The sequence below is a fragment of the Xyrauchen texanus genome, chromosome 29, assembly GCF_025860055.1.
Source record: "Xyrauchen texanus isolate HMW12.3.18 chromosome 29, RBS_HiC_50CHRs, whole genome shotgun sequence".
Lineage (NCBI taxonomy): Eukaryota > Metazoa > Chordata > Actinopteri > Cypriniformes > Catostomidae > Xyrauchen > Xyrauchen texanus.
Window position 1 is genome coordinate 27,782,319 of NC_068304.1, and position 23,653 is coordinate 27,805,971.

Sequence of the window (23,653 nt, forward strand, 5' to 3'; positions counted from 1 at the left end):
TTGCTGAATTACTGCAGTGTGAATGTATAGAATCCCATAACGACTGTCCCAATGTATAGTTTAGAATGAGGGGGAAAAAACATTGTGTGTTTTAAAAAAAAAAAAAAAGGGATCTCAGATTTGCCAGGCATGGATCAGAGTCTATTACCTAGATTCTGTGCTTTTGCACGGTGACTTGGGCCGCACTTTTGGAAATAGCTGCACGAGAGAGAGAGAGAGAGAGAGAGAGGGAGAGGCATGAGAATGAGGTTCCATGAAGACCTGCCAAACCTCATTGTCCACTGCATGCTAATAGTATGAATTTTTAAGCAGACATTGAGAATATGACCTTTAAATGCAGAGTAAAAATTAGGGGAATGTATGCATGGAAACATTTTCCTACACCTGACCAGTCTAACAGCATTTTAAACAACAGCATAAAAAATCCCTTAGTGAAAGTCACCACGAAAATATTTCATGTATTATTTTTGTGTATGAATGCACCCAACTCTGGATCTTCCATGCTGTAAAATCCAGGTCATACCAGCCCGAAGGGATGGATAAAACCAAAAATGTACATTTACTCACCCTCATGACTTTGAACACAAAAAGCGATATCAGGCAGAATGTTAAGTCTTAGTCACTATTCACTTAGTTGTATGGAAAAAAGATTAAATGAAAGTGACAGGTGACTAGGCTGTTCTACATAAGCAAGTAAGTCAGACAGGTTTAGAAAAATGTGAGGGTCACTAAATGATGAAGGTTAACCCCTAACCTAACCCATTATCAGAGGAAATATACTGTATCTTTAAAGGGTTATGAAACCCCAAAAAATGTTGTTGAGATGTTAAAAGATATGTACAGTTCCCACACTATTGAAAACAATGATAGCACACATTATGTTAATTGTTGAGGGGAAATTTTTTTTATTTATTTTTTCATTTTATTGAGCCATTTCGTTCTTCCGGTTTAAAAACAAAATTGAAGTGTAACCGGTCCTGCTCGACCCACTCCAAGTGGGATTCGAACCAGCGTCTCCGGCATGGGTGCGCTAACGTGGAGGCTAAAGGCTACAGCTCCTAGCGTTAGTCGCTAGTGCACCTCTTGAGGCCTAGGGAGTGAGGTTTATGCATGGCACAGCTACCTACCAGCTGTCTACCATTACAGAAGCAACGTCACAAAAATGAGGTATATGCGTAAACATGATTGGTAAGATATATATAAGCATACATGTATGTCAGTAGATAGTTTCTCCACAATATTCATAAGAACGAACGCTTCCATCCAATCAGTGTGAGCTCTTGCATGAGACGTAACAACTGTTCCGGGCAGGTGGGAAACTTCAACATTACTCATGGAACAGACATGAGAGCGGATTTTTACACTAAACACCGCAATGAGACCAAAAATCACTCGTAGGCTCTCTTTTTCATATCCTTTACATTGTGCGAAAGGTTCTGGGATTTATGCCTACATGGTTGATCTGGGTTATGTTTTCATGACAATGGAGTTGAAATACTGGATAACTTTACACAGACAAGGTTAGTAAGTGAATTTATCACACTAGAGTCAGGTTAACACACATTATTCATTAAGTATTGAGGCTATACTTTTTGAAGAACAGTGCATATTTAATATTTTGTGTATTGTATCTGAATGTTGTTTTTTTCTTTAGAAAAAGAGGGATGAGTCTAAATTATTTTCTGTGGTTAGAATTATGCCACAAATGCTGTCAATAGTTAAATTGTGTTAAACCCTAAACACTCCTTGTAAGAATAAATATCTATGACTTAATGTAAAGTCTCAAAGCAGTGCTATTTTGATGGTAATGAGTGCTGTTTTAATTCATTCTCAAATGTTTGAACAAAACATCCAAATATTTTTGCAGATTTGCAAACTGATCTATTGTCTTCACTCTTCACACCTTTGTCCCAAAATGTATATACAGTAAAGTTCCCCAAAACTCTTGTTTTCATCTCTAATCATAATGTGTTAGGTTAGGGTTAGTGTTTTGGAAGTAGCTCTTGACCATCATCCCAGAACCCTCCACAATTTTACATCAGTTCATGCCCAGTCATTTTTCAGTTTGAGGTGTGAAAGATTGGTGCTGAACTAGGGGGTTTCATGACACTTTAAGTTGGTTAGCCTGTTTGTTGCCGGTCCAAGGTAACTTACCAGGTTGATCTCGATGCCACTGACTGGTAGCCCAACTGATTAACGATCTAAACTGGCTTGGATCAGCTAATGACAATACATTACCAGCTTGGAGCAAATAGAAACTATGTACAATCAGCTATCATCAAAAATGGGTTTAGCTGGATTTTAGCAAGCTTACTGCATTTATATACAAAATACTGTTAGAAATGGAGAAACTAGGACATGTGTTTGGCTAACTAATGCATTAGCTGGTTATGTGTTTGTTTTTTTTGTTTTTTTGTAAACAGGCTCCTCTTACCCCAAAGTAGTTGTTTGGTACAAAGCCCTCTCTGCCACATAGTGAAGCCCACCACCAGTCCACCCCCTCAGGCTTCTGCAGGATGGTGACCATGTCTCCTTCTTTGAAGCTCAACTCGTCTGGAGCCTGGGAAGGATATTCCCATAGACTGTACACCACCCCACTGTTCTCCACGCCCATGGCTTCCTCCACGCCTAATCAAAATCACACTCCATGAAGCTGGACACTTGCTTTAAGTTGACATATCTTGCAGGGTGACACTTATATAAAACTTTTTAAGCAGCATTTTGCTCATTATTTTCTGCATCATATTACATTTATTGAATATTTTCAAATTATTTAATTATTATGCATGCCATTTTTATGACCTCATTAATTGAGAAACTACATGGAATATTAGTACTTTTAAAAATATTTTTTTCACAGGACCTACCTTAAAAGGTTAACCTAAAATCTTGATGATTTAGAAACATGGACTACCCGGGCGCATAAAATAATACACCACTTTGCTCAATTACTAGCTAAAATGTTTCACTGTTTGTCTGTTAATAAGGGTGTATTACATTTAACCTCCACCCAATCATTTCAGAATTAGCTCACTATTACTGACATCCTTTCCAAACCATATGGATGCATGATACTATTTGTTTAGGATATGTACAGCTCATTGTGACATGCTAAATATAATGATGGGAGTTAATGCACATGAGGCATTATGCCTGTGAAACCTCAAGTTTCATCACGTGGTTTACCTTTTTTAACCTGTACACGAGCAACGTAAACTTGCATAATTTTTCTCATGACATCATCCTTACCCTTCAAGAAGCTCTCACACTCCTCGAAGCCCGGAGCATACGGGTCACACTTCTGTGCTGCTGTGGCACCATCGCTGTCTGTTACTGCCATCACCGCTGCCCCGTTCCGCACCAGGAACTCGCACATTTTACGGTCATTACAGGATGCAGCACAGTGCAGAGGAGTCCTGCCAATAAGATGAGAGTGTACATACTGCACACACAAATGCAACAACCCGTCCACATACACACATACAACTCTTGTTAAATTGATATGCTCACCAGCCGTGGCTGTCTTGAGCGCTAACGTTAGCCCCTATCCGCACCAGAAATTCGACTACTGGGAATTGTAAAGCGCAGATGGCATTATGAAGGGCCGTGATGCCTTCATCATTAGCCTGACTTGGGTCACTCATCTGTAGGGGGACACATCGAGTCAAGACATTTTTATACAACACAAATAGTTTTGAAGTAACTTTACAGAAAATACTGCTAAAACAGAAAATGAAGCTGTAACGTCTGAAATGTTTGACAAAAACAAAATTAAGATAAATGAGGCACCATTCTTCTGGCATATTTTCATATAATTTTTACTAGAATTTGTCCGGTCACGCAATTAATGTGTTTTCATGATCGATGATTGCTGTAATTTTCGTGTACTCAGGTATATGTGCTCATCCTTAAAGCATTGTGACAAACCTCCTTTGCAGCCCTCTGTACAGTTTCTAATTCTCCTACTAAAGCCCCATCCAACATCAGCACCAGTGGGCTCAGGCGAGCTCTCCGGCTGAACGATTTGGCTTTTCTGGCTTTCCGCAAGATAGAGTGAAGGCTCTGTCAGAGCAGGTAAGAAAAAAATGTCAATATCTTCTTAATAGTCACTATTATCAACTGTTTTTGTGCAATATTGGATCTGTCTCCCCTTACCTTTTGTTCAGAGATGACCTGGATCTCTGTGATTGGAAACGGAGGTTCTGTTGTAGATTTGGGACTGTTGTAGACTTGGGACTCTCCATCTGAAGAGTTGCCCTTTTCAGTAACAAACTGTTCCTCCTTGATGTAGAGGGCCTTCCTGCGAAACATTTTATTCATCATCTGCTTGTAATAGTTGGGTTGGGAAACAGGCAAATCTGTCAGGGGCTGAGAAACATCAGCAGAGCCCCTTCTCTTAAGGGCCCTCGGGAACTCGGCCCGAATCCGCATCACATCCTCTAGGTCTCCAAATAGCTCCGCCTCAGGGGCAATCACAGGCTGCAGGCGAGTGGGGCTGAGTGGGCGAGGGAGCATCTCTGGATCTTCTTTACCCTCTTCTTCTGGTTTCTTGCTTTGGTCAGTCAAGCACACAGGGCCTTCTATTGTAGTGCTATCCTGTCTGTCAAGCTCAGCTTCAACATCTCCAGGGTGAAGAACTGCTTAATTATTTGCATTCAAAACAAACTTTTAGGGATAACTTAGCCAATAATGAAAATATGTCACTCATGATCTTCCAAACCCCCATGACTTTCTTCAATTAAACACAAGAGATGCAGAGTGTTAGTCTTAGTCATCATTCACTTTCATTGTATGGAAAAACTGCAGTGAAATTGCAAGTAACTGAGGCACGCTTTTCTGCCTACATCTCCTCTTGTGTTCCACAGAAGAAAGAAAGTCATGCAGGTTGAGAAACATGACGGCAAGTAAATGATGACCGAATACTAATAAAAATTTTAATTAACGATTTTTTGGTTAACAATTAACAAATTGCCATTATAGATTGAGTACATAATCAGTGTTCAAAGCAATGTCCTTTACTTACCCCTATATTTAGCCTATAAAAATTAATTGAATTAGAAATAGCAGTCTGGTCGGAATTGGCGAAAAATTGCTGGCTTATGTCATTCTTCTTTACGTTGTTACATCATGTCCGTAAACACAGAAAAGAAGTGAGGGCTGTTTTATGTTTTCAGTGTTATTGTGTGCATTACATAAACTTACTGTTTTAGTGTTACAGATCACTTCCATTATTGACTGAGGCTGTACAAAATAATATATTAAGTCTTCCCATTGAACTCGTATCAGCCATATCACAAGTTTCACCCCTTAAATTGATAAGTGTAGTTCAATACAAACATAGTAGATGAATAAACACTTGAATAATCATATTAAAATACACTGGTAATTGGCGGTGATTGAGGAGAGTTCTCTATGTTAAAGCACTTAGAGCGTAGTGTCAGAAAAAAAGTGTAAAATTAATTCACTGATAATATGTTAATAAGAGTGTTGTTTATCTTCGTGAAAGCAAGTCATATTTCAGGTTTAAATATGAAATCATATAACTTAGTAACAACATGAAAATAGCATGTTCTGACTCCGGCTCGGAATATCTCCCTGTGATGATCACACACAGGCGATGTCCAGGTAACCTCAAACCATGAGATTCATCCGTCAGAAGAGCATTTAAAGCTGAACAAGCAACTTAGTGCACTCTAGCGACATCTGTGGTTTCTAGACATCTGGAGACATCTGTTTCGGCACTGCTCTTCTGTGCAGATGGATCTCATGATTTGAGCTAACATGGACATCGCCTGTGTGTTATCATGAGCCAGAGTCATAATGTGCTATTTTCACATTGATATTATGTTATTCTATTAAACATTTAAAACTAAAATATGACTTTCTTTGACAAAGACAAATGAGTGAATTTGACACTTTAAGCACTTTTCTGACACTACACTCAAAGCGCTTTTACATTGATAATAAACCACCACCAGTTACCAGTTACCAGTTTTATTTTAATATTATTTAATTTTTAATATTATAATTAAAATGTTTTATCTACTATTAATGTTTGTATTACACTTAGCAATTTAAGAGATGAAACTCGTGATATGGTTAAGATAAGATCAATGGAAGACTTTATTATTTTATCTTATATCGTTCAGCCTCAGTTGATAATGCAAGTAAAACCGTATTACTACAATAGTCTATGCACTCAACACAATAATACTGAAATCCAAAAACATAAAACGAGGATTAAATAATGATGAGGATGAATTATGCTTTATTAAACATGACAATAATATTCAGTAATTAAAAAATTTATATATACATTACTGTGCTATGAAATCAGTACATTTTAAACAACTTGAGATGATTATACATTTCATGGGGAACTGCTTTGTGGTAACTTGTACTTATAGTAAGTGGCATCTCAGGATCATCATTTCTGGTGGGGCACAAACTTAACACGATTTTACCAAATTTTGAAACATTGATGTATAATTCCAAATGCTGTCTGCCGTTTTGACATATTTTAACCTAGTGCATCAGTTTTGATATAACTCTCTGTCTCTCTCATTCCCACTGTATGTATGTACCATTTATTTCCTGGTATTAAGATGCATTAAGATGTGTATTAACAGGCACCATCATCTTTTACACCTGGTATTGTGCGTCTCTTTAGTGTTTGGATTTTGAGTAGAGGCTTAGAGGGTTTCTGATTTAATGACTGCATACATCATGTGTAACTTCAGTGAGTTAATGCATGATAATAAAGTGTATAAATGCATAATAAAAAAATGAAAGCATGAAAAAAGCGGTGCATCATTTCAGCCAATTATACAGCAATCAGAGCAGAATTGTCAGTTATTGAAGTGCAGTGATTGCATTAACTGAGCTGCAGAGATGCACTTCTCATATAAGCACTTCATGTTCAAATCAGGGACAATGACAAAGTTCTGTAAACTTGTATGTATGCGCTTTAACCGGCAAAGTTTAAAAACTTTGTTTTAGTACAGCAGTTGATTGACAGGTAGAACGTTCACCCTAGAACACCTTGGTTTCACCACACTTAAAGGTGCACTCAGTAGTTCTAATCCAATACCCTTTGTCAAATTCTGCAAATATCTCCTCACAGTCTGCTATCTGTCTGTTCTATGGGTGGACAAAAAAAATCAAAAATTTGTACACAGCCCTAGCTCTGGTAAATGGGACAAAAACAAAGTGGATCAGACTGATCAACAAAACAATACTCCAGCCAATCAGCAACAGGGGGTGGTTCTTGCGCATGCACAGGATGGGGGGTATCCGAGCGAGAGGGAAATTCATAAGAAGAGTGGCGGCAATTCTGGTTGATGCGAACTTTCTAAACTCCAAGGAGGACAAATGGCTGAGAAACAGACCAAGAGAAAAAGGTAAAATTAATATAAACTTAAGATATATAAAGGATTATGAAAAGTCGAGGGCTAGGAGCCGCGACAGCATTTGCAAGGCTTTTCAGCGGTGGAGAGACCACCGAGAGGTAAAAGGCTTGAATACAGATGCAGATATTGCCCTTTTTATTCTCGATAGCTGGCTAACTCAAATTGTGCTATGTTGTTGTGATGTTAAATTTGATAGTAGGAGAGTTGTAAGTGTCTGGAGCTGGTATGCGTAAAACCGTCTCTTCTTCTCTACAAGTTATCTTAGCAGCAGCAACTGAATTTGGTGGGCGGAGCTTCCAATGGAGCATGGAAGGGAGGGGTGTGTTTTTTTTGGCAGTTGAGTTTGAATATCAACAATGTTTCTCAGGAATTGCTGAGTGTACTTTAAGGCATGTTGAGTCAAAACATCTATCATGTAAGCCTACTGTCATGAATATGTCAATATAATGGATGCTATGCACCTGAATGTGGCTCTACTACATATAAAATGAAAGCTAGTATGACAGATAAAAAGAGATCATGACAGAAATTTTACAGAGTGTGACCGATCAAGTTTTTTTTCTAGTGCACTCTCTTAACTGATGCTACACACAAACATTTAATAATATAATAATTTCATCTCGGCACAAAACATCACTAAAACCTACACATCCTTGTCAAAAATCTCAAGTGACAGTGAAAGAAAACCATAGATGGGCAAAACGTCAAAGGCTGTGTGTATTATCTCGCATGAACAACATTACAAAACTAATCAAAACGAACAGACTCTCAATATTTACAGTTATTGTAATCTACTGTAATATAAATGAATGCATCAACAACACAACTCCTCAAAGCAATAGCAAGCAATTCATTGAAATGATGAGTGCTCTTAAACTAATCCAACAAGCAGTTCATTATGCAGGTCTGCTCTCATGAGCGGTCATCTCTGAGGCTCATGTCAACAGTTTGACATACATATGATCAAAGCATGTGCAACGAGCCATCAATAAAGGCGTGTTGCACATGCGCATGACTTTCTCCAGATCTCTATTGAATAACATTGAGTACAATGGGCAAGCCCCATGCATAGCAAATTAAAACAATTAAAAGGCTTTCACTCAACAGACTTAATTATTTTAGAATTTCTAAAAAGAATTTCTACTTTTTTCTTGCATAATGAACATAAAAAAAGTTTAAGATGCAGAAAATATATTATTTCTTCAAATAAATGTATGATGATGCTGCCCATTTTGCACAACAGTGCCACCTCTGTCGGGGCTCAGCCCCACTTGCCCCTAATGCAGAGATGCCGCTGCTTATAGTGGTTTTTAAACAGACAGGCTATCTTCTAAAAGGATAATAAGTGGGCAAAAGAAAACATAGTGCTAGGAGCAAGATCTATATCTTTGGTCACTAGCCGCTACTGCTTACCATAGTGAATTGGGGTGGGGTAAGGTAAGGACATTGATTTGAACACTGTTTATGTACTCAATCAATAATGGCATTTTGTTTATTTTTAACCAAAAACTCTTCCATAGAGCCATTTTAAATATGCACAAACAGAAAGAATAGTTGCAGGGTACCTTCTTTGTAATAGGCAGGCTGTTTCTGAGGTTGAGGGATCTGACCTTGCTGCAAGTGCTCTCTGGGCAAGGGAAGATGTTGGCCTTGCTGTGGGTCTTTCACTGGACCAGGGGCATATCTGGAGGCATCTGCAGCATAGCAGGGGTTTTGTAGCCTCATTATAAAGGACAGTGGGATGGGCCTATGCTGCCGGACTCCAGAGGTTGCAGGTGGAATGGAGATACGGGAAATGATTGGCTGAGGGCCATAAGGAAAGCTGGTGGTTAAGGCGAGATCAGGGGACTCTGAGATATGGGTGTTCCGTGGGAGTGAGCTGAAAGAGGATGAGAGCTGGTGGGGCACGGTATCCTGATGAAAGAGAAAGATCAAGCATAAGAGAATGAAGGATATGAGAGAGAGTGCAAGATAAATAAGAATAACGTGTAATAAACTGTTGCCTGTTTGTCTACACATGTTTTTCTGGAAGGTGTTTAAACAAGATTATACTGTATATAAAAACAAACATTTTTTTTTTCATTGGGTCCCCAAGGAAATTAGGCATTCAAGAGACCTCAAAAAGTTACATCGTTTATTTTAAGGGAGAGAAAGAGAACAGGAGATCCTTAGAACAACTCTACGGTTATGTTCTTGCAAATATTTGGCACAGATCCATGTTTCAGTTGCTTCAGGTGATACAACAAGAACATACTTCTGTAATTGTGCCATGTGGATAATTACACAGGCATTTGGATTTACCACACAGTATTTCACACAGATGCACACGCACACCCTACAAGTTTGCAAACCTTCTTAGCGGAAGGAGGTGCATCCACATTAGATTCTTTCCAATTGCTGTTGGGTACAGATGGTCTTATCCATTCATTCTCTATGAGAAAAAAAAAAGAAAGCATTGACAGTGAGAGAGGACTGGGCCACTCTTGATTCATATGGGCTTCTAGTTATGGACTTACTGTCATAACTTTGGTGAGGCCTTCTATCAAATGGCACATCCAGGTCTGTCTCGTTCCACTTAGAGGGGCTCTTCTCTCTCTGAATTCCCTCTTCTAAAATAAGATTGCAGAAAGAACGAATGAGGAAACCAGCAAAGGAGCCTCATCCCAGTTATAATGCTCTTCTCCTTCATTTGATCATTATTTGATAAATGCTGTTGCCATGATTGATAGAAAATGTACAGTTAACCACCTGCTCTCCTCGGGCGGTAATAGTGCAATTTTTATTGAGCCGAGCAAATAATAGAGTTTTGTCAACAAAGCACAAGCTATAATGAGCCAAATGTACAAGGAAATTAGGAGTTTGTGCAGAAAGGAAAAACAATGACTTCATTTAAATACTCAAGACGCAGCACTATTTCAGTGCAGATTGCATCTGCTTCAACTAGATTGCGGGTGGTTAGTGAATAACACGCACGTTTTTCGACTGAAATACCATGCGCAAAATTATGCAGCGGTTTAGTGAATTCGCCCCATTATTTTTTTATCTGACGGTGTTAACGTGAACTTTTAAAATTCGATTTTGTAGGACTAAAACAATAATTTGTCTTTTTAAAATATAATATACATAACATACCAAGATAATGCAATTGTAGCTTGGCTTCGTCCAGCACGAATACATGTTAATCAGATCACAGATGGCCTTGGTGTTGTGCACTTTCTCTGAAAGAAAAAGGTGATGCGCGGTGTATCTTAACACTTCCTAAAGTGATGTCCTTCCTTCAAATATACGATTACGCATTGTGTCATGTATACTTGGACAGAGAGATGAAGACTACCTTGACTCAGCAAAAACCTGCTGTAGCTCAATTATAATTGCTCTTGTAAACGTACTGACAGTGTAATAGGAAGGACAAAAACATTTTTTAAGATGGAAGAAGTTCTGTAGGTGACTGCACCCAAACACAGGTGAATATCTGCAATACCTGAACATGTTCAAAAGATTCATCCAAAAACTTACTTTATTATTTCAGTTTTGCAGCCTATTTTGTCCCATCTCTCATGTAGCAGGGAGTCATAATTTGAATACACTTAAAAATGTTCCATGATCAGCACAGAAGAGAGAAAGTAACAATGTTCAATTACCCGAGGGTCTGAATGGCTGGAAATTGCGTGGTAGGGTACTGGCAGCTGGTTGATTGAAAGGTTGAGGGGAAGACGTTCTATCCAACCTCGAAGACCTGAGACTTGAAGAGTCATACATAGCCAAGGGACTAGCTGAGGACTGCAGCAAGCTGTGAGAGGTTTTGTTGTCACAGGTGGGACTGGAAATGGGTGGTTGCTCCCTATAGCTCAGTAATCCTCTAGGATTTTGAGGCCTCAGGGGCATTGGTTGTGCTCGTCTAATAGTACTCGGTGATGAAAATGGTGAGTGCTGCTGGGTTAAAGGGCTGGGAGATGAGTCCAGGTTTGGTGCAGGAGATGACGGCCCAAGCACGATGGCAGGAAGCACATCCAGGTTAGAGTCTTTCCTGTTGAGGGTGGAGTTCAGGGAGTGTTGGCTGGGAACTGTGGTCAGGCTGCTTGTGGAGCTCCCCTGGATGTTTTCACTGACATTTTTGTTTGCGCTGTACAAACTGCTGTTCCCAACACTACCATTCTGGGATTTGGGGCCAGAACTCTAAAATAAAAAGGCCATGATGTTGGTGTCAAAACACAGTAGAACAGGAATGTTTACAGTAGCTACATCTTCATCATCTAAAACTCACACAGAATGTAAGTGAAATTGTATTGGTCATCTTTTTTTATTTAGACAATGAATCTCATTCACTAATAATTGCTTACAAGTGTTTTTAAGTATTTAACGTTCAACAACGACAAACCATGGTTTAAAGGAAAACTCAGCTTCGTCATACCAAAGAGGATGAACAGGGATTACAGAACCAGGGATAAATCTTGTATTAAAATCTTATAATCAGGCCAAAAACACACAGACTAAGGAAATTATTGTGGCTTAAAGAAGCTACTCTAAGAAGCTGAAAACAAGTTTTCAGCTAAAAACCAGTGTGGAGAGGCCTGAAATACATAGTTAATTTAAAGACACCCACAGCACTGTAGGAAACCAACAATTGACTGACGACTTGAATGTGTTTTACTGTAGATTTGAAAAGACCAGTCTCACACTCCACACCTGCTCTGCCCTTCACTTCACACAAACACCAACACCTCCTGCAACCCCACCCCTTTCCTGCTACTCAACCTGCACTTAATATCTGTGAAGTTGTGCCGGGTCTTCCGGAAACAAAAGACAAGGAAAGCACAAGGCCCAGATGGTGTTTCACCCACTTGTCTAAAATGCTCCACTGTAATTCCTGTCCCAAAGAAACCCAAGATCAAAGGATTAATGACTATAGACCTGTCGCTCTGAGGTCTGTGATCATGAAGTCGTTTGAGAGACTGGTGTTCGCCCACCTGAAGGACATCACTGGACACTTTCTAGATCCCCTTCAATTTGCTTATAGAGCAAACAGGTCTGTGGATGATGCAGTCAATATGGGATTGCATCATATACTACAACACCTGGACAGGCCAGGGACATATGCAAGGATCCTTTTTGTGGACTTCAGTTTTCAACACCATCATCCTAGCTCTCCTATGGGATAAATTAACCCAGCTCTTTATTCCCACATCTATCTGTGGATCTCCAGTTATCTGATGGACAGGCAGCAGCTAGTGAGACAGGGAAAATTCACTTCAAGCACATGTATGATCAGCACTGGTGGCCCCAGGAATGTGTGCTCTCCCCACTACTCTTCTCCCTGTATACCAATGACTGCACCGCCAAGGACACCTCTGTCAAGGTCCTGAAGTTTGCAGACGTCACTACGGTCATCGGCCTCATCCAAGATGATGTTGAGTCTGCATACAGAAGGGAGTTTGAACAGCTGGCTCACTGGTGCAATCATAACAACCTGGAGCTCAACACGCTCAAAACAGTGGAGATGATTGTGAACTTTAGGAGGAGCATCCCAATATTGACCACGCTCACCATTCTAAACAGCACTGTGGCAGCAGTGGAGTCATTCAGGTTCCTCACAAGACCTGAAGTGGGAGACGCACAGTGACACATTGACTGAAAAAGGCCCAGCAGAGGTTTTACTTCCTTTGCCAGTTGAGGAAGTTCAACCTGCCACAGGCGCTGCTACTCCAGTTCTACTCAGCAGTCATTGAGTCTCCTGCAATTCAGTAACTGCCTGGTATCGTTCATCTACGTAATCAGACATCAGAAGACTGAGCAGTTTATTGGTTGCCCCTTGCCCTCCCTTCAAGAACTGCACACTTTCAGAGAGAGGAATAGGGCTGTTATAATCACTCAGGACCCCACTCACCCAGCCCACTACCTTTTTGAACTGTTGCCTTCTGGCCGAATCTACTGAGCACCAGAACCGTCAGGCACAAGAAATGTTTTTTCCCCAGGCTATCCATCTCATAAACAGTTAAAAACTATTCTGCAATACACAGACTAGTCAATTATATTATTTAACATTTCCTAACCCTTCTGCATTACATTGCCTTACACTGTATATAACTGATTTGTATTTGTACATACTATATATATATATATATATTATTTTATAAAATATAGTCTTATTGTGTATTTCTATATATACTTATATTTATATATACTTCTATTAGTTTTTTTTTTTATTCTATTTTATCTTTAATTTTCTCTGTTTTGTTGTTGTAATGTTTGTGCACTGGAACCTTCAGTCACCAAGAAATAATCCTTGTATGTGGAAGCACATTCTGTGTTAAAACGTTTACACACAGGTTTCACACACAAATACATGCATTAATCTTGGTTAGTAAATGAGACAGAATTCATTACATTACATTACAACCTAGAATCTCTGGTTTTGGTTCTCATAAGTTGGCGTTTTAGAGTCGTAATTAAGGAACAACAATGGCTTGACTGGAATAAGAATGGCTTAGTTTTGTGTTCTGTACCTGTTCAGTGGTGGTTTGCACAACAGGAGTGGATTCCTGTAGGAGCAAGCTGAACTCCCGTGAGAGTTCGTCAGCTGTGGTCAAAGATGCACTTAGTTCATCATTGATGGAATCAACTACAACACAAAAACAAAACCTTGAGTAAAGACTCAACAAGAGACTGAGAAGATTTTAGCAAGTGTGAACATGTAAGATGCCTACATTAAAGTTAAACAGGAATTAAACAGCAATATGTTTTAATTGTATTGTAATACTCACACATAAAGTTGCACCCAAAGCTGCTATGGGAATTCATGATGTCTGTGTTTGCTGTTGGTGTGACCTCCAATTCATTCAATAAACTGCCTGAGTGAACAGAGAGAGAGCAGATTGGTCACACTTAATGTTCAGTCTTGTTTGGTTGTTCAGTCATGTCATTGTTTGGAAGTCCATGTACTGTTACATCATCTTCAACAGCGAAGAACTTAGGTGTTATATTTGATACAAATCTGTCCTTTGAAAATCAAATTACCAATGTTTGTAGAACAGCATTCTTCCACCTAAGAAATATTGCTAATTAAGGCATATGCTCTCTGTTGCTGATGCTGAAAAACTAATTCATGCGTTCATGACCTCAAGACTAGATTATTGTAATGCATTACTGGGAGGATGTCCAGCAAGATCAATAAATAAACTTCAATTGGTTCCAAATGCAGCAGTCAGAGTGCTAACAAGAACCAAGAAATATGATCATATTAGCCCCATTTTATCATCGTTACATTGGCTACCTGTTAAATTCCGTATTAATTTAAAAATTCTGTTAACTACGTATAAAGCTACGTATAGCTCCGCAGTACTTAAGTGACCTTCTACCACGCTATATTCCAACATGTTCATTATGATCGCAAAATTCTGGCCTGTTAATAGTTCCTAGAATATCAAAATCCACAAAAGGAGGTAGATCCTTTTCATATTTGGCTCCTAAACTATGGAATAGTCTCCCTAACACTGTTCCAGATGCAGACACTCTCTCAGTTTAAGTCTAGACTAAAGACTCATCTATTTAGCCAGGCATACACCTAATGTGTCCTCCAACCCACAATTAGGCTGCTTTAGTTGGGTCTGCGTGAACCAGAAACCAGAAACATTGATCATGATTTATAACTCTGCAATAAATTGAATGGCATCTATGCTTATATTATTTTATTTGTTTCCTTGTCTCAACCTCGGGACTCCTATCCTGAGGTCACCAGAACTGGCTAGATCCAGCACCCTTCCTGCTTCGTGTTGGACTCCACTGCTAAGTGTCGCTGAATGATGATGACTAAATGCAGCCAAACATCACTTCAGTCTATTATGATAGACTTCAGAGGATGAACTGATGCCAACTCCAACTATAAGACATGGGATACTTCATATGCCATTGTCTGAACCTTGGATTTAGGATGGACCACACCGAACCTCACCGAAATTACCAGCCAGGTTAAACTGCGTTTCACATCCCTGATCTCTTCCTGCATCACCTCAGTCTATTGATAGACTAAGATCTTGAAATGGAATGCATAGACTAACAATTGCCAACAAAAGCCTTCATCAGCCAATTAACAAGGACAATTGCACCTATGTGAACTTCTGCAGTTAATCCAGGATGGACTTCAAAGACATTGGTCATTAATCTTACAGTTCAAACAAAATCGATGTTTAACACTGACCCTTAACACTTACTTAGTTTAATAATTTTAAACCATGACATTAACTATACATAAGTAATATTTACATTATATTCATGCTGTTAGCCAGAGGGGAACTGGCCCTCACAGTGAGTCTGGTTTCTCCCAAGGTTATTTTTCTCCATTAACAATATCTTATGGAGTTTTGTGTTCCTTGCCACAGTCACTTTCAGCTTGCTCAGTGGGGTTATTAATACAATTGTTATTGAATTACTTATTTTTAAACACGATTAACAATAGTATTTTATCTAATTACACAATGATGACTCACAGACATGATAGACATTACAGTTTTATCATCCGTTAATGCCTGAACTTCTGTAAAGCTGCTTTGAAACGATGTGTGTTGTGAAAGGCACTATACAAATAAAATTGACTTGACATGTCTTGACATGTGGTTCTTGTCTCAACAAAAGAAATTCCAACAAATTACTCTATATTCTAGGTTACTTGCAGTACTATGCTGTGTTTATTTGCTGCAGAGGCCCTTTATTTTATGCAGAATAAAACAAGTGCTTCTTAACTCTTACAAAACCATTCTAACTGCTTTACACCAGTGGTTATTCTATAAATTATAGCAATAGACTAACAGCAGCAAAATTTGGTTGTCACTCCTTTTCTGAGTGCTTAATCCCATTCTGTATACACAGAAATCATTTATTTAGGCTTATTGGAGAGACAAGTGAATTTTAAAACCAAATAGACTCCAACGTAATGTGTATGGAACGGAACAAAAAAACTAGTCGTTAATGTAGTATGTCTAGTGACGCCACTCTCTTTTGAGAGTGTTTCATCAGAAGTGCATTGTTTCTCTCCACAATTTTTCCTTAGCGGCATTTTATAAATTACAGTCTAGAGAGAGCAAAGTTGAAGGTATTTTTTTCTAAATACTTGACAGACAGAAATATGTCTCTGCTTGCGAATATTACTTTGGTAAACAACAGCTAACAGACCGAACAGGTTAAACTGTTGGCATCCTTGTTTCTTTTTACAGCCTCAAGAAGCCAAAATGTTCCTATGATTTTCACTGTCAACTGACCATCGCAATTTCAGGAGTGACTTCTGCATTCCTTAAACAACTGGACTGATAATTTAGGGGATTCACACATGCATTTAAATGTGGTCCTCACTCCCAAAACTTTGTAGTGTGTACATGGCCCAAGATCTTAGGCAACAGTGAACCGACAAAACATGCTTTGCTTACTGAAATGTCAGCTCAAAAAGAAATACATATAGGTTAGCAAGTCTTTCTAATGCAGTCCAATTTCTCATTGCCTTGAGATCAAATACTGCCTATAATATTTTTAAAGCAGGGAAACTCCATCTTTGTGATTTATAAAGTGATCTGCTGTCCACAGGCATGTTGCTGCTACTCCTGCTTTGTATAATTAACTGTTTTCTGAAGGCATTTGAATGAAGAGCTATGACCCACAGATGAGTGACAAAATGAACTTCATCACTTGTGACTTTTGCATGCAGATTAGGCCCATGTGTCTATATATGCTTTACCCAACATGTCTGTAAATGTATAGACATATGGGCTATGTACTGTATATAGACACATAGATGCTTAAGTTATGTATCACATAAGACACTTCCCATTAGACCTTTACCCTCTGTTATCAGAATTAAATTCAGCAGTAACAATGCATTTTGATACCTCTGTTCTTTAATATGGTACTTGATGTCCTTTATGGTAGCACAGGGAGAGACTAGAGTTTATTAGTTATTATGGCTGTTCTCTGTGTAGTTTCAATAAGCCAGTCAATTCTTCTAACTTATTCAATACTGAGTCATCCTGTAATGGGTTTGATAGAAGATTTACATATCATTCATGTTACAAATGTAAAATATGTTACAAAATGTCAGTTTTGGCCTTTAAAGGGGTCATGACATGGTTTTTTTATTGTATTATTATGTTCCCTTAGGTGCAATTATAGTATTAATATATTTTTTTTTGAGAAAAACTTTTAAAATCTAGTGATTTATGACCTTTTCCCACCCTGTTTCTCATCCTCTGATTCAAACAGTCTGTTTTGGGGGCGTTTTCCATTTAAGACTTCAGTGTTAACGCCCACTGTTATGATTGGCTAACGTCAGTGCCTATGTATCAATTATTGACGCCCCCAGCCAGAACAATATGCAAGTAAACTAAGTAAAAACACTGTGATTATTCATAATGAATGAAATTGCGCTTTAAAAAGTAGTTTAAAGTTTAAAATAGATTACTTACAGTTTGCGTCGTCGTTGTTCCCAGAATAGTCAGCACGGACTTATCTTTGAGCAACAGTTTTCTGGCAAAGCCAGCATCATATTGAGATTTGTTCTCAAAACAGTCATCCTTAAAATGTACAGAACAAACGCTTAAGTTAACACTGCCATGACTGGGACGTCCGCAAAAAATAAACTGCATCCATTTTTCCCTGACGTCTGGATCTTTCGGCAGCTTATTCAGAGGTTTTGTTTGACCACAGCCAGGAACAGCACATCTGTGTGGCATCGTAATTTTCCTGTGCACAAGTAGTCTCTGTCAGAGCTCGCTGTCCATCGACTGAACACTTGTGAGGCGCACGGCGATACGAAATGAGCGTAGTTGTCTTGCGCTGGAGGCGGTCATATGCAAACGCTGGTACGTCACTTCTAACCGTCACGTCACTTCTAACCATGAATCCAGAACGAGCTGTATTTTGAGTTTGATTAAATAAATGATTCGTTTAGAATGGGGAGGACGTCTTAAAATATTAAACTTGCAGGACGTTTTAATGATACAAAGATCTCTTATATACCAAAAGATCAAGGCAAATTTGGTTTCTCATGTCATGACCCCTTTAAATGATTTAATTATTTATAACATTCACCAGCCACTTGATGCACACAATGATAAAAATTTTAATCTAAATTGTGGTTCACTTCTAAATAATGTGGTTACATTAAACTTAAAAATATGATCTAAAATCATGAATCAACTTGAATACATTGGGTCACAATGTAGATAGATCAGGTAGAAAAAGCTCCATAAGGCAGATTGAAGTAACAACTGCAGGTTAATACATTTTACAGTGTAGTTTTGCCAAATATTAGATAGATAGATAGATAGATAGATAGATAGATAGATAGATAGATAGATAGATAGATAGATAGATAGATAGATAGATAGATAGATAGATAGATAGATAGATAGATAGATAGAGAGAGAGAGAGAGAGAGAGTTGGGCTGTTCAAAAAGTCTGAGTTCACATTGAAAATCTCATTTACACATGGAAATATTTAGATAGATCAGGGGCCGGTTGCATAAACATAGCATTAACTTAAGACTGCATCTAACAATTAGTTTGACTAGCTAAAGACGCCATAGAAAGCCTGTTGCATAAAACAAGCTCAAAGTTGTCTTTAGTAAGATGGTCTAATTTGCATTGCATTGTGGGAAAAATAAGACACTGAACAGCTTAAATAAAATAGCCGACAGTGGACGCTCAATAAAAAAAATTATTCGCTGAGAATATTTGCTTATTAGAGGACTACAATGCTTCAAAATTTATTTTAACCCTTGTGCATCCTTGTGGACATTTTTGTTTTTTTCAGTTTTGTTTTTTTGATAACTTTGTCTGTGTTAATGCTAACTGCATAAAATTTTCCTCAGGTGTGAATTTTTATTGGAATTTTAATATTTCACCCTATTTTCTTTAAAAATATATTTTTTGCACTAGTTACACAAAATACTCCCTCTTAGCGTCGTTTTGGACAAAAATGGCACATTGAAACCCATTAAAACTGCGATTTTTAATCCCAGTGCCATTTAACTATAAAATTATGCAATCTTGTTTAACATGCTTTCATTATGTTGGCAAGGCTTCAAAATTTACATTTTAAATATTTTTTACCAGATCGTGCCATTTTTTCAGGTTTGGCATATCATCGCTTTTGTTGTTGTTTTCTGCTGTTTTTGGCTTATGCATAATATAGAGCCAATTAGATACATTATGAATATATAATTGTGTGAGTGTGTTGGTATGGATTTCAGAGTGTGGTTTGTATGTGTCTGAGGCTCTAATAATAAAAATAAAAAAAATTCTGTTTAGCATTTATTAAATTGAAAATAATTATAATTATTATATTTTTTTATAAAAAACAACAGTGTTAAAATTCTTAAAATAAATGAATGTTTGGTAATTATGATTAGAACTGATGCTGGTTAAAATATAAGTCAGTGAAAGTAGAAAAAAATATTATTCTATAATATTTTTATGACACTTTTTTGACATGGCCATTTTTGTCCATTATGGACCTGAGTGGTAGCTTTTTTTAAAATCTGATACTGCATAAAAAATATGAAAGCATCAAAATGAATGTTGTTGTTAATCACTGACATATCCGAGGCTCTAATAATCAAAGAAAAAAAATTCTGCTTAGCATCTATTAAATTGAAAATAATTACTCATTTTTTCCTAAAAAAATAACAGTGGCATTATGTAAACAAACCAGCGTTTAAAGGGTTAAAATTCTAAAAATGAATGAATGTTTGGTCATTATGATTAGAGCTAATGCTGGTTAAAAAAATTATGTCAGTGAAAGTGGAAAAAAATATAAATCTATAATATTTTTATGACAGTTTTTGGACATGGACATTTTTGTCCACAATGAACCTATGTGTAACTTTTTTTAATTGATGCACAAGGGTTAATGAACACATTTAGTGATTTAACCCAAATAATTAAAAACACAACATCAAGTCTCAACTCAAGCCCCTTTCAGCCCCCACTGGCTCAGCTGGCAGTTATTTTCATTGGCAAAATGGAATGCAAACAAAAGTTAGCCTGAGGTGTGCTGTCTTACATTTTGGTCTTTAATTAGACTGAGTTTTTATGCAACTGACTGAAAAAATTAAGACCAACATTTTAGACGACTAACTAGTAAGACTAGTCTAAAACAGTTTTATGCAACCGGCCCCAGAATTTTGAAAAATGCAAAACAAATAAATGTTATGATTTAGTGAATGAGAGCCATTTAATTACTTAATATTTTCTGCACTATTTTTAGGTCACTAATCAATTGTAAGAAAATCTGAAGAACTCCTATACAAAAGGTCAATTTTCCTTTGGAACATTCTCAAATCATGCTGGGATAACATGGATCAAGTTTTGCATAAACCTGTGGAATCCATGCAAGCTTATGTGCATGCTGTCATTAAAGCAAAAGGGTGGCATAATTATAAATAGGAAATTCATGTAAATTTCTCAATTGTCTTTTTTAAATTAGACTTAGACATTAAAGTGTGTTTGTGCTAATTTTCCATCCAGCCACTCAGTTTTGTTTGTTTTGTCAAGAAAATCAGTCTACTAACTCTCACTGAGTAATTGATTCACCTCTAGGTCACCTCGTAGAACTCACTTTAAGACACCTTACTCAAGCACACTGCTGAAATTGTCACCCCCTGGTGTGTCCTGATATTTGTTCTATCTGTCCTCTCACGTTCTTTATGACTCAGACCTTAATCCCTGATTTCCACTCCTCATTCACAACTCAATAATCACTGGCCGATTGAAGCGTGACTGAAAATGTAGCACTTTTGCTGAAGTGCCGTTGCAGTAGGGCCTGGCATATTGAGCCAAGAATGCAGTGGATTTGAGAGTGATGCTTTAGATAATAATAACTTTCGGGAACAGTGATAACAAGACCTAGCCCGCACTGAGCCTGAGGCAGAAAACAGAATGATTAAAGAGTTAACAAGGCAATGCTCTTTACCAACAGATTGAGGTGTGGTTACAGAAACCATTTGTTCACATTCACTCTCTCATTTCTCAATCAGTTGCTATGCCTGATTTGAAAATGACTTTCTAAGGAATATGTCATTTATTTGTCATCCTTTTTTTCCTTTTTACATTAATCAGAATGTAATGATGAAATACATTTTGGGCAATTGTCAACAGGTGGCATCATGAATGCAGCCCAACCCAAACAGCAAGTTAGGATGAATTTGAACCCTTACTCAAAACTATACTTGCCAATAAAGTCTAACCCCTTACCCACACCCAAAACCTAACCATGATTTTACTTGGAAAATCACTGTTGACTACCACGGAAGAAAGAGAAACATCTGAGTTTTGAACAAGCGTTCTTATGATTTTGTTTTCTTTTTTTTCTTCAAAATTTAGCCTCACTCCAAACTAAAATCCCAAACCTAAACATTATTTTAACAGGAAAATAACTTTTGTTTCCCAATGAGGCAAGAAAACACTGGGTTTGGAACAAGCATTTTAAAATTAATTGACATACCTCAGTCATTCTTATTGCATTAAATTGAACGAGTAACCAGATTTGTTCATTGACATTTCCTTAAGAGTTGTGTAAGATGAAGGCTAGCTAAAATATTTTGTCTTTAATGTATTGATCTGGAACTCTGTTGATTGTTTGATCTCTATGAGAATAAAAAGTTATCCCTTTTTGTACAAACCAAGTCGTACGATTTTGCCATCTTATACGAATTATTAGGAGTTGTCTGAGACTATGTTGTAATAGTATGTGAATGTGAGCATTCATGATGCATCTAAGACTGTACACTACCTCGTGGCATCAAGACCATCCAACCATTATTTGAGAGGGTGAAAGGGTGTGTCAAAGTCTAGCTGATAAGATCAAACCAACAAGGACATAAATCCAAACAGCGAGTAACAGGTTTGGAATTCATGTAAAACCTTGCCAAGGTGGTAAAATGACTTTTATTATCAGCAAAGACGGAGCAGGAAGGGCATTCATCGGACGAAAAATAAAAATCAATAACACAAATATGCAAAGCCTGAACAGTGACCAAACTAAGAAAATAAATTAACACATTGTACACTACTATTCATGCTATCTACTGCTAATATTGATTTCAAGCATCTTTAGATTACAAGCCTCTCAATAGTGAAAATGATGGGCTAACTTTAGGTCTAACTTTTCTGCATAGTTGGAATAATGGAACATGATTTGTAAAACACTGACTCAAAAGATACTATTTAAGGGGGAGCTATCTGCTTCTGATCTCACCACCCTCTAACACGACATGGACTAAAGAGTGAATAAATGATTTGGATCTTACGACCCTCACCCCGCTGTAGCACTGATTCACTTCTAAAAAAGTAGGTGGGACGTTCCTGTGGCCAAGTTTGCAGTTCTGTTGGTTCTGACAGCATCAAGCTTGCATGCTGGAATTGTGTCCAGTCCTATCTGCATAGAAATTACATGAAGGTACTCATTACTAACCTGCTTTAGAAAAGAGTACAAAGCACCACAATGTTGACCCAAAGATATATGGTGCATGTGTAAAAGGTCAATCCTTATATCATGGTTTCAGCCTCATACATTCAAACAAGAATCAAAGTAGGTAACACATTGTGATCTGCTATCAGGCTTCTCTCCCAAAAAAAACATATACGTTTATATGAAAAATAATTGGCTTTCATGTTGACAGGTCTTTATGTGCTTTTATGTTGCTATTACCATTCTAAACAACACCTTACATTACAAAACGACATTATTACTAAATATATAAGAGCACAAATAGGCTCTGGAGGATTCAAAGACTTCATCTTGTTTAACAGACAGTTACATTATTTCATGCCTGAGCTTTGAAGACATATGATTTCCATTAACTTCCAGGAGTGCCTCTGACTCCTCGTACATCTCGAAACAAAAAGGATCCTTAAACCCTATCGTACACAGTACAGATTTTTACACTGAAATGTTTCAAATCTACAAAGGCTTGATGACTAGCATAGAAATAACCTGACATAATGAAAATGGACTCGACCGAGTCTATTGAGCAGCCCAACATCGCCTAAAAGATCAAGTAAAACTGCGAGCTGAACTCTGAAGCACAAGAAGATTCAAAAAAATACATTATTGTACCTTGAACAGCTGTAATAGCATTGAAGTAAACCGCTAGAGCTTAGTTCCACTGACTGAGCTCGGATGTGCTACATGACTTCTCGGCAAACATTTCAACGGTGTTTAACTCTTGACTGTGAAGTTTTAATATATCTTTCACAGTCCA

General features: G+C 37.7%; 1 protein-coding gene across 3 annotated transcripts; it reads right to left on the bottom strand.

Annotated features, from left to right (window-relative positions):
- Positions 1–89: 89 nt before the first annotated feature.
- LOC127622933 (relA-associated inhibitor-like) lies at positions 90–23,653 on the bottom strand. Of its 3 annotated transcripts, none has more exons than XM_052097118.1 (14): positions 23,509–23,653; positions 22,709–22,827; positions 14,171–14,257; positions 13,913–14,028; positions 11,051–11,585; positions 9,926–10,018; positions 9,761–9,840; positions 8,975–9,323; positions 4,156–4,637; positions 3,928–4,062; positions 3,511–3,644; positions 3,250–3,416; positions 2,435–2,628; positions 90–198 (listed from the first exon to the last, which is right to left on the bottom strand). In XM_052097118.1, exons 2-14 carry the CDS (start codon positions 22,791–22,793, stop codon positions 145–147), a joined length of 2,511 nt encoding a protein of 836 aa, XP_051953078.1. In that variant the 5' UTR covers positions 22,794–22,827; positions 23,509–23,653; the 3' UTR covers positions 90–144. The 3 variants fall into 3 exon arrangements, with proteins under 3 accessions (XP_051953078.1, XP_051953077.1, XP_051953079.1); XM_052097117.1 differs by having other exon boundaries at positions 4,156–4,640; XM_052097119.1 differs by lacking the exon at positions 22,709–22,827 and having other exon boundaries at positions 4,156–4,640; positions 23,509–23,636.